The 12092-nt window shown below is 42.0% G+C and overlaps 1 protein-coding gene across 1 annotated transcript; it reads left to right on the top strand.

Moving 5' to 3' along the window:
• The first annotated feature begins 6424 nt into the window (after window positions 1-6424).
• LOC101788113 (paired-like homeodomain transcription factor LEUTX) lies at window positions 6425-10128 on the top strand. Its single transcript, XM_063252447.1, has 3 exons — window positions 6425-6440; window positions 8633-8784; window positions 9736-10128. Exons 1-3 carry the CDS (start codon window positions 6425-6427, stop codon window positions 10126-10128), a joined length of 561 nt encoding a protein of 186 aa, XP_063108517.1.
• Window positions 10129-12092: the final 1964 nt, after the last annotated feature.

The raw sequence follows: 12092 nt of genomic DNA, 5'->3' as shown, positions 1-12092 counted from the left end.
TCCCCCTCCAATCTTTTCAGTACCCTGAACACTCCGCTTGGGAAGGAAATCAGCAGCATGGGGAAATTTAGATTCCTGATTCTCCCTCACCCCTAAGTGCATTGAATATCACGTGCATGGATTCTCTCTGCATACAATGACAAACAGTTCTAGAGGGCCCCTACCAATACTGCCTGAGAAAATAGTTACATGCAACAGGCAGGAAAGGCCTAGGCTCTCATTGAAAGCAAGACACCCTTGCTGTAGTGCCATCTTGCTGGGAAGGAATCTCATTTTGAAGAAAGTGCAAATCAGAAGAACTTACACTCCCGGCTCATGCTGGTTGCTGAGAATATTTCAGATAAGTGTTGCAAGGAAAGACACTTGTTTCCTTAAAGAGGAGTTAGCTAATCTCTGCAGAGGCAGACAGCAATAGTGAGGTATCAGGTGGAATGAAATGGCACTGCCTCCTCTGGTCCTGAGTGAAATGAAAGATGGGAGAACATGCCAGCTTTTAGGAGAGCCAAACAGGATCATTTCCGTGGTACATCTTCTGTTGGCAGAGGTGCTTGTGTGGAACAGAGTGACACTGGGGATGTGATGTAAGGTGTCTTTATGGGTAGGACATGTTCATGTATGGCCAGCATGGTCCCGTATTCGGACCTGGATTGTCCAGCTGAATGTGAATCTCATTGAGAGGACGCAGCTTCCTTAAGAGGTGGGCAGATAACCGAGATGCGTGTACGTGAGCATGACTGTTGCAGTCATACTGTACAATTTTGTTTCACAACTGTGACCATGTGTAAATGAATGCCGGAGCAGTAGCACAGCATCACTGCATAGGACCTTTAGCAGGAGCGTGTGCAGTGTACAATTCAGAGCGATCTTAGCTGGACTGTCTAGGAGCATATGAGCTGTTAGCGATAGAACCTGGTGTCTTGCGTATGCTAATCATGAAGACTGTTACTGAGCAACGTTGTTGGATCTCATTTTAACATTTTTAGATGTTACAACGTGATTACTGTGTAGTAATCCAGAAAGGTGCCTTCCCTTCCAACAGGCAAGCGCTCTGAGGATTTCTAAATGTCTGTAATCAGGATCAAGGTTTTAGCTCTGTCTTACCTTCTGGCCCTGAGAATATCCTATGAAGCAGGAATTTCTCATTAGTTGTTTTACATCAGAGAAAGCGTCCACTGCCAAGTAACTGGCCCATGATCTGTCACTTTCCAATCAACCTTCCATCCCAGATAGACTGACTGTTCTGCCACTCCTCTGTCTCATCAAGGAGACTGGGATGTGACTGTGATGGGGTCAAAGAAAGAGGAGCCAGAGTTGGACCTTTCACCTCTAATCCGTTTCTTCTCAACTTTTGACCTTGAGGCTGAAAAGCCTCAAGGTTTTCCATCATTTAAGCTGCTTAAGTCTCCACTGCAGAGAAGTGTCATGACTTTCCAACCTCTCTTCAGGCACTGGAACTGGTGTGCCTGTTACGCTCTGGTTTCCAGTCAAATAGAGCGTTGTTTTCACTTTTTGACTGTCAGTTCATTAACCCTCTTCCAGGCAGATTATATTTCCTACTTAGAGCAACTCCATGGACCCTATCTCCTGATCTACTCTGCCTGTTTTTCTTTTTGTTAGTGTATCAAGGCCATCTATGTTGGAGATTATAGTCAACTTTCTCTGCCACATTTCTGCTTTGCTATTTCTCTGCCATTGTTTGTCTACTTTTCTCCTTCATTCCGCTGTCTGCCCCGTTCATTGAGGTCTTTCTGTCACTCTGGCAGGAATCCTGGTGATGTTTTTGTCTGTCTAGGATGTCCTTCAGTAATTTAGTAGGGTGGATTGGTGGTCACCAACTCCCACATTTCCTTTGAGTCATGGAAACATCTTGTATGTCCATTAAATTTGAGAGACAGTTTTGCAGGGCACATCCGTGTGGCTTGCAGGTTATTTTCCTTCCGAGCTTGGAATACGTGGCTCCATGCTATGCTCTTTCTGACTTGATACTTTGTGTTAAGAAGTCTTTCATGATTTTGATGAGATTTCCTTTATGTGTGTTGTGTTTGTTTTCTCTGTCCGCTTTTAATATTCTGTTGTTGTGATCAATTCTGGGATCTTGACTTTTATATATCTGAGTGTAAATATGTTTTTGTTTTGGCTGGCTGGAGTTCTGCATGCCTCATATATCTGAATATTATTTCCTTTTCTGATGCTTGGCAAGCTTTCCTTAATGTTTTCAGTGAATAGCTTTTGTATTTCTTTTCTCTTTACTCCTTCTTCTTTGCTGATTATTTGAAATTCTTAGGGTATAGGTCCACGTGCTGCCTTCCAGCCTTTGTGCTCTTACTTCTTGGTTCCTTATTATTTTTAGGGGATTTTTCTTTCGCTGATCACACAGTGCAAATCCAGCTTCAACTTTTTAAAATCTGACTTTAGTTTTTGGTAAGGAATATCGCCATCTTTCAATGGATGTTTTAGTTTCCTGATAATCTCTTTGAATCTGGTTCATGTTTTCTAGATTTTTTTTATATTCTTCACTAAAGTTTTCACTTCTTTTTCTGGGTTCCTCCACTCTTTTTATCCAGTTGAGCACTACTCAGCCATAAAGAAGAGTCACATTGAGATATTTATAAATAAATGGGAACAGCTTGAGAACATACTCTTGAGTGAAACAAATCAAACTCACGTGTGTGAATACCGAATAGTTTCCCTAGTGTAAGAAATGGGATAAATACGTAAAAGTATGTGGTGATCATGAATCCCCATTATACGGCTTTGAAGACTTATAAAGTCATCACTCCTTAACTGTAATGTTTTTATTGTGGGCTGTTTGAGTGTATTGTCTGTGATGGTATGTACAGGCATTTTGAAGAAAACAAGACATTGTAATAGCTCGAGGTGATTTCCTATCATCTTGTTTTAAAATCCCATCAGACTGTTTTGCTTCTGTCTCCATTGAATCTTATTGGAGTTTATTGTATATGATAGTATAAACAAAATCTTTTATAGGCAAAGAGATAATATAGAAACTATTGTTTCTTTTGTGTTAGCTGGTTCTAAATACCCTGTAATACTTGAAGCCTCTTGAATGGTTTCGCACTGTCTTGATATGTTTGATACTATAGTGTACGAAGTTATAATCAAATATTTCAAGGAAAGAAACCGTACGGAAACTACTATTATGTCGGGTTATCTTTTTTTTTTTTTTTTTGTCTTTTTCCTTTTTATCGGTACCAGGGATCGAACTCATGACTGCCTGCTTTCAAGGCAGGCGCTTATGCCACTGAGCTAAACCCCCAGCCCCTTAAGTCGGGTTATCTTGTGGTGAAACACTATGTTGCTTAAACAGTTGTGTTCTGAACTTCTTGATATGTTGTTATGTCCTCTTTTACCTCAATCTCCCTCCTTTATTAAGTGAATTATTATTTTTAATTAAGGGAAAAAATAAAACAATTAGCAGGATATATTATAGTAATAATTTTGATTTCCTGTTATCTTTAATGAATCCCTGTATTGTTCTCACCATCCTGCTTTCACTGATTTTACTCTATTCTGTTCTGTTCGATAGTATCAACTTTGAGGGTATAGGCAACAACTTTAAGGCAATAAGATTCACTATGATATCCATTCTTGTTTGACTATTAGGTTCCTTTGAATTCGCGTAATGTCTCCAATGTTTCGGTTTTATTAGTTTTGTTCTGTACTGTTTTGTTCAGTTTTCTTATACCTGATGCTATAGACAATAATTTTATGGTAGCAAGAGGCATTATAGTAACCATTGTTGATTACCTTGTACTCTGTTTTTACATCATATACTATGTCCATCCTTTGTTTTGACTGATTCTCTTTGTTTTGTCACAATTGGTTTTATTCTCTTCCAAAAAAGTACTAAGAACTGTGGGATCAATAAAACCCAAAATGTGAAATTGATATTGCTAAAAAGAGAGGAAAAGAAAGTCCTCTAAAGGATGCAAATGCAAGTGTGTTTAGATGTGTAAAACAGATGATCATATTACTAAGTATTTGTTGAATCATTGAACACACCAGTTTGCAGTCTCACTGAATGCCACTTTGTAGGCTTCTATTTTGTAACTTGAACAACTATTTCTAAGATGACGATATGTAATCTATTAGTGAGTGATTTCTTATGGTTTATTTTTTTTGAAATTTTGTATTACTGATACCCTTTTACTGTTTGGGTTTATTTCTCTTTGAGTAAATTTTTTTAAAAAAACTGATAATATTGAAATATTTTGAAAAACATGGATGCAACTAGAAACCATACTGATAAGCAAAATAAATCAAACTCATACATATAAATACCTTATACTCTCCCGAGTTTAAGAAAATGTAACAGTACATAAGAGCATAGAGTAATCTTGATTCCCATTACATTGTTCTGAAACCTTATCATGTCTCCATTCATTCATTGGAGTGGTTTTATCCTAGGTTGTTTGATTTTATTATCTGTGATAGTAGAAAGAGCTCTTTCATACAAAAGAAGACATTAGAATCATCTGAGTGGACTTAGAATCATCTTAGTCTGAAGTCCTACCAAGGTTTTGTTTTTCGTTTGCCTTTGGTACTGTCCTGTTATATGTTATTGGATATTATGTGTGATAGTACAAACAATTTTCCTATGGAAAATGAGATCATATTGTAGCCATTGTTGGTTTTCTAAACTTGGGTTCTGAAAGCCCTGTAATGCTTTCATTCTTTTGAATTGTTTTATATTGTTTTGTTATGCTTGATTCTATCGTATATGAAGCTATGCTCAACTATTTGAAAGAAAGAGACATTATGGTAGTTACTGTTAATCAGGGGTTGTCTTATGGTGAAATGCTGTGTTACTTGCATTCTTCTTATCTGATCCGCTTTCCTATGTCCTCATTAGACACAGAGAGAGAGAGAGAGAGAGAGAGAGAGAGAGAGAGAGAGAGAGAGAGAGAGAGACAGAGAGAGAGAGAGAGAGAGACAGAGAGAGAGAGACTCAGACACAGAGAGACAGAGACAGAGAGAGAATAGACTTGGTTAAATCTGTTAAAAAATGCAATGTGGATGTGTGGCCCATGCTTGCAATCCTAGAACTCGCAGAGGTTGAGGCCACAGGACCCCAAGTTTGAGACCAGGTCGGGCATTTAGCAATTGAAGGAGACCCTAACTAAAAGTAAAAATAAAAATGGGCAGATGCTGTACATCTCAGTGTGATGTCCCTGGCTCTCACTCCCAGAGCCAGAAAATGAAACAGAGAAAAACAGCCTGAAGTTGCCTCAACCTGGCCTCCCAAATGGCCACAATCCAAGCTCCTTAACTTACACTACTGGGTCCTCTGTGCAGATCTTCCAGGACAACTGTATGTAGTTTCTTTGCCAGCCAGGTTGGTTGTGGAGGGCTTTCCAGGTCCCAGGGGAGGGGGAGCAGGTCTCAGCAGCGCAAGTGCCCCTCTAGCCCACCCTGTAGGGATTCACGCCCTCCCCTTCCCGGTCACAGATCCACAGATTTTCTCAGCATCATGTTGATTGACTCATTTGTCCCCAGTGAAAGTTTGGTACATTTTGTCTCTTTTCTGTGTACCTGATTTTCCTAAGGATTCCTCTACTATATCAGGTCAGGAATTTTTTGCTTTGGATTGGTTTTTTGTATCTTTCTTCCTTTGTTTCTTTCTTTCTATCTTTCTTTCTTTCTTTCTTTCTTTCTGTCTGTGTGTCTGTGTGTCTTTCTTTGTTTCTTTCTTTCTCTCTTTGTTTCGTACACCTGTTTTTTTTGTATTGTTTGAAACAGATAATAGTTTTATAGCTCAGGCTTGCCTTGAACTGTAGGCTATCCTCTTGCCTCAGCCTCTCATATGCTGAGATTGTAGGTGTGCATGGCACCACCCTGCTAGGAATCCGTTTCCAATCACCCTTCACTTTCATCACCTGGCACAACAGCAGACCCAGCCTAGGTCAGTGGTGGTGACATTGGGGCACTCAGGACACAGGAGCCCTGCAAAGCTCTCTGTCCCTGGCTAGCCAAGTCACAGTAGCATTGCCCCAGCAGCAGAGCATTCCAGGGTCATGCTAGTGTTAGTGGTTCGACATAAATAAGTGGGATTGAAACTGCAGTTGGAGACTTCAATCTTAAAAGTTCACCATCAGTGGCCTCGGTTTGGAGACAGCCAGAGTGACCAACAGACAGAGACACACACACCGACAAACAGACACACACACACACACACACAAACACACACACAGACACACACACACAAACACACACACACCCACACACACACACTCTCACTTGGATTATGGATAAATTGGGCCTCGAATGTGTAGGGTGGATTAAGGAGGGGGTGTGGCTACCTCAACACACTATTTAAACCAGGCAGCCCAACGCTTCAGGCCGCTAAACTGAGGAGCCATAGGTGATACAGTTGGTCGTGCCCTAACACTGTCTTGCAGCTGCCATGTCCAGCAAACCAGGTAAGTCGAGGCATTCTGGGAAGGTGGAGCTGAGGGGCTGGTAGTGGGGGAACCCTGGGAGAGATGCAAGGACTTTGTGGTGGTTCCCGGGCTCCATGAATTTTTTCTCCAGGGGCTGAGTAGAATAATCTTTGTCGCCCTCTACACATTGAAAGTTGATATGTTAGGTTTGTTGCAGATACCTGCTTGCAGGTTTGTTTATTTCCTTATAATTCTATAGTCTATGTATTTTAAAGTTTGAAGTTGTCAAACGAATCAACGTTATTGAGCATTGTATTTATAAGACTTGTTAAAACGTATATTTTTGCTTTGGAGAATCTTTGTTTCTTTGGAATCAGGATCTCACTCTCTAGATAGGCTTGCCCTTAACTTGGTTCCATAGCCCAGCAGACCTGGAACTCGAACGGATCCTTCTGCCTCAGGCTCTTAAGTGTTCGAATTAGAAGAATGGGCTACCACATACACCAATAATTTTCATTTTGAGGGGTTTTCTTGTTGGTTTGGTTTGCTTTTGGATTTTTCTCATGTGATTAGGGATAGAGTTCTTTTGTTGCTGTTTCTGTTTTGTTTTGTTTTGTTTTGTTTTGTTTTGTTTTGTTTTTTGTAGCAGGGATGGAAGTTCAATTCTTGTGTTTCCCAAAGGAGCCCTTGGGCCGCCCAGCTAAATCACTGGCCCCTTGGAGGGAGGGTCTTACTGCTTAGTCCAAGTTGGCCTTGAATTCACTGTTTTGGCCCAGGCAGGCTGGGATTACAGGTGTGCACCACTATGCGCAGATTTGCAGTACTTTGGTTGATATCATTTCCAAATCTTCTATTTTGTACTCATTTCCAAGGATACATGCCCCATCTGATTTTCTGTATTTTCAAGGCATTCTAGATATATGTGTGCAATATATTCTAGTAATATGACACTGACAATTTAATGTTGGAGTGTTTGTTTTTGCTTTTTCTTTTGTGGTGTGGTAGCGTGATCAAACTGAGGACCTCATACTTGCCAGACAGACGCTTATGTGACTGAGCTAAACCCCTGGCCATTTATTTAATAAACTTAGAGTTTATCCTGCTGCCACCCTCCTTTTCCTGCTCAGTTTCCTTTTTCTGTCTCGAGCTCTAGTTTGCTCTATCTATCTCTGTCTCTGTCACTCCTTGAATACCATGCTTCAAAATTTTCAACAATGCCCTCTTTCGTCAGACAGGAACGTAAAAATGTTTTTGTAAAACTCTGTGGTCCTGGGGATTCAGCTCAGTGGCCCAGCGCTTGCCTGGCCAGAGCGAGGTTGTGATTTCTTTTTTTTTTTTTTTTTGTCTTTTTCCTTTTTATCGGTACCAGGGATCGAACTCACGACTGCCTGCTTGCAAGGCAGGCGCTTATGCCGCTGAGCTAAATCCCCAGCCCCCGAGGTTGTGATTTCGATGCCAATTGTTAAAAAGATTCTAAAAAATGTATGTATTGGATCATTTGTGTTCACTGACGGAGAATTAGGCAGCATGTTGGCAGTTTGGGTGCAGTGTGTGTGTGGATGCATGAAGGCGTGGGTTTGAGTTTGTGTGTGCCCGCTTAGCAATGTGGGAAAACAAAGTCTCTTATAAATAGAAGAGACCATGGAATATGGATTGCCATAACATTAAGTAGTACTGGGTAAGAAGGTATTAGATGTTTGAAACCATAGTATAATCTCCTATTCTGCACAAATACTGTACACTAAACTTACTTCTTTGGAAATTCACAACTTTGCAATGTCTACGATTTATGTGGCACCATTTTACCCTAGAGAAACAGAAGCAAACGATGAGGGGAGCAGGTCTCTAAATGACAGAGCCAGTAGAGGACAGAATCAGCATGCATTCTGCTTCTTAGCTGCTAGCCACACAGATCCCACGAAGAAATGACCAAATCAGTAGCCAGCTCTTTAGGGTCTGAAAGCACGTCTGAGTCTGAATGCTGAGTGTACCAGGGTCTCAAGTACTGCTTGAGCATTGTGAAACCCTGAGTCTACTGTTACTCTTACCCCAATGCTGTATTCTCTCCCATTAAGAAACAGGGTACCTGGAGCTAGAGAGGAATGTGGTTCCATGGGTGAACTCTTTGGGCCAAGCATGAAATGCACATTTGGGTATGATTATAACACATGCTTTTGCCCTTTCCGTGTGGATAGTGCTTTCATGCAAGTCTTTGTCTCTTCCCTCTGCAGACAAGATAGAATACAGGCGCAAGCCACGAACTGACTTTACCCCATCCCAACGCTCAGTACTGCTGAGTGCCTTTGAGAAGAACAATCATCCAGGGCACGATGTTACAAAAGTATTAGCTACAAAAATCAATGTTGATGAAACGGTGATAAAAGTAAGTACCTGAGTGTGTGTCTCTAGGTGGTACACCTGACCCAGAAAGCCACACGCTTTCAACCACCAGCATACAAGTCCCATACTTTGCCAGGTGCAGTGCGTTTGGACAGCGGTGAAATATGGCATAGTTTCACTTCACCCATGTTCACTTTTGGAGGCAGACTTAGGCTGACCCAAAAGACTTGTCTTCCTCAAGTAATAAGTGCAAGGGCCAGATTTTAACTGATCCACAGCACACTGCCTGGGACCCTTTGAATCTGGATCTGAGATCTTGCCCTTTGGGTTGTTTTCCGATTAGCAGCACACTCTTGTAATGGGCAACCTAGTGCTCAAGAATTGAGGCACTTCCTGGAGCTGGGAGTTAGTCCCTCCCAAGCCCACGTTCTGAGTACAAATTACTTCTCATCAGGCTTCACATCTTAAAGTGGACTTCCTCTCCATACCATTCCTTAGAAGAGAAACACCAAACCCAGTGAGTCTTTATACAAACACAGCGGGTAGATATCTAGATACTGCTCAGTCAGAACATTCAAATTCATTCTGATGTCTTCCTAGCCTTTCTCAAGGTAGTGAGGGCAAAATCCCTTCATGGAGCTGAAGCAACCCAAGCTCCATTCCCATTCCTTGCTCTCAGTCATTGCAATGTATTCTTGCAAAATTTGGAGCAACCACTAATGCAGAACTACACGCAGCACCCTTTGTTTAGCCCTCCGGCATTGAGAGTTTGCCCCTTCCTACTCTACGCATTGCCAGTAAAACCCAATACCCCCCACCCCTTTACCCTCCCGGAACCAGACCAGCACAAGATACAAAGTACTTCCCCTGTTCAGATCAGTCCACAGCAATTGGAGATCACCTTTCTGACCCAAAAACCTCACATCCTAGGGAACAGGAAAATAAAGCTTTGGGTTCATACCCATTTATTGAACTGCTTCTCTCTTCCCTGTAGATCTGGTTTAAGAACCAGCGTAGCAAACGGAAGAAAGATCAGCTAAAAATGAAGCTAGCTTCTTTGCCCGGAACATCCACGCAGACCTCTTCAGAAAAGAAGGAGCACGTCCTACAAAGTCCTGTTGCAAGTTGTTCACCGATATCTTCCATTTCAGATGACCATGTCTGTGACCGAGCAGAGCGTTTTGAGAAAGATATCAGTAGAAGACACGGAGCCTCTGTGTTTGGTTCGTCATTCCAAAGTCAACCTGATGGAACTCAGGGACACGTCGTCTACGTCGAAGATTTTGACATTGATGACACAGATAAACTTATAGAAATGTATTATCTGCCTGGGGAAGATGATCCCAGCAGTCTAGATATATACCTCCCCCCAGGCTGCCTGCAGTGAAGAAGTGAGCATGGTGCTGATGGGCAGAGTGACTCATGACACCCACAACTTTGGACACAAGCCTCCATTTTCAAGCATGGTTCCCAACTGATTTCCATTTTTTGCAGCAGAGCTTTGAGGACTTGTCATTTCACAGAAGGCAATAAAATAGCCATCTCACTGTGAATGTTGCCTGTTTCCGAGTGTTTTGTATTCCCCCTCCAATCTTTTCAGTACCCTGAACACTCCGCTTGGGAAGGAAATCAGCAGCATGGGGAAATTTAGATTCCTGATTCTCCCTCACCCCTAAGTGCATTGAATATCACGTGCATGGATTCTCTCTGCATACAATGACAAACAGTTCTAGAGGGCCCCTACCAATACTGCCTGAGAAAATAGTTACATGCAACAGGCAGGAAAGGCCTAGGCTCTCATTGAAAGCAAGACACCCTTACTGTAGTGCCATCTTGCTGGGAAGGAATCTCATTTTGAAGAAAGTGCAAATCAGAAGAACTTACACTCCCGGCTCATGCTGGTTGCTGAGAATATTTCAGATAAGTGTTGCAAGGAAAGACACTTGTTTCCTTAAAGAGGAGTTAGCTAATCTCTGCAGAGGCAGACAGCAATAGTGAGGTATCAGGTGGAATGAAATGGCACTGCCTCCTCTGGTCCTGAGTGAAATGAAAGATGGGAGAACATGCCAGCTTTTAGGAGAGCCAAACAGGATCATTTCCATGGTACATCTTCTGTTGGCAGAGGTGCTTGTGTGGAACAGAGTGACACTAGGGATGTGATGTAAGGTGTCTTTATGGGTAGGACATGTTCATGTATGGCCAGCATGGTCCCGTATTCGGACCTGGATTGTCCAGCTGAATGTGAATCTCATTGAGAGGATGCAGCTTCCTTAGGAGGTGGGCATATAACCGAGATGCGTGTACGTGAGCATGACTGTTGCAGTCATACTGTACAATTTTCTTTCACAACTGTGACCACGTGTAAATGAATGTCGGAGCAGTAGCACAGCATCACTGCATAGGGCCTTTAGCAGGAGCGTGTGCAGTGTACAATTCAGAGCGATCTTAGCTGGACTGTCTAGGAGCATATGAGCTGTTAGCCATAGAACCTGGTGTCTTGCATATGCTAATCATGAAGACTGTTACTGAGCAACGTTGTTGGATCTCATTTTAACATTTTTAGATGTTACAACGTTATTACTGTGTAGTAATCCAGAAAGGTGCCTTCCCTTCCAACAGGCAAGCGCTCTGAGAATTTCTAAATGTCTGTAATCAGGATCAAGGTTTTAGCTCTGTCTTAACTTCTGGCCCTGAGACTATCCTATGAAGCAGGAATTTCTCATTAGTTGTTTTACATCAGAGAAAGCATCCACTGACAAGTAACTGGTCCATGATCTGTCACTTTACAATCAACCTTCCATCTCAGATAGACTGACTGTTCTGCCACTCCTCTGTCTCATCAAGGAGACTGGGATGTGACTGTGATGGGGTCAAAGAAAGAGGAGCCAGAGTTGGACCTTGCACCTCTAATCCGTTTCTTCTCAACTTTTGACCTTGAGGCTGAAAAGCCTCAAGGTTTTCCATCATTTAAGCTGCTTAATTCTCCACTGCAGAGAAGTGTCATGACTTTCCAACCTCTCTTCAGGCACTGGAACTGGTGTGCCTGTTACTCTCTGGTTTCCAGTCAAATAGAGCATTGTTTTCACTTTATGACTGTCAGTTCATTAACCCTCTTCCAGGCAGATTATATTTCCTACTTAGAGCAACTCCATGGACCCTATCTCCTGATCTACTCTGCCTGTTTTTCTTTTTGTTAGTGTATCAAGGCCATCTATGTTGGAGATTATAGTCAACTTTCTCTGCCACATTTCTCCTTTGCTATTTCTCTGCCATTGATTGTCTACTTTTCTCCTTCATTCCGCTGTCTGCCCCGTTCATTGAGGTCTTTCTATCACTCTGGCAGGAATCCTG

This window comes from Cavia porcellus, unplaced genomic scaffold, assembly GCF_034190915.1.
Source record: "Cavia porcellus strain 051 isolate PalLab524CR breed Dunkin Hartley unplaced genomic scaffold, mCavPor4.1 scaffold_7, whole genome shotgun sequence".
NCBI lineage: Eukaryota > Metazoa > Chordata > Mammalia > Rodentia > Caviidae > Cavia > Cavia porcellus.
The sequence above is the reverse complement of the archived record's forward strand: the minus strand, read 5'-3'. Positions and strand labels throughout refer to the sequence as shown.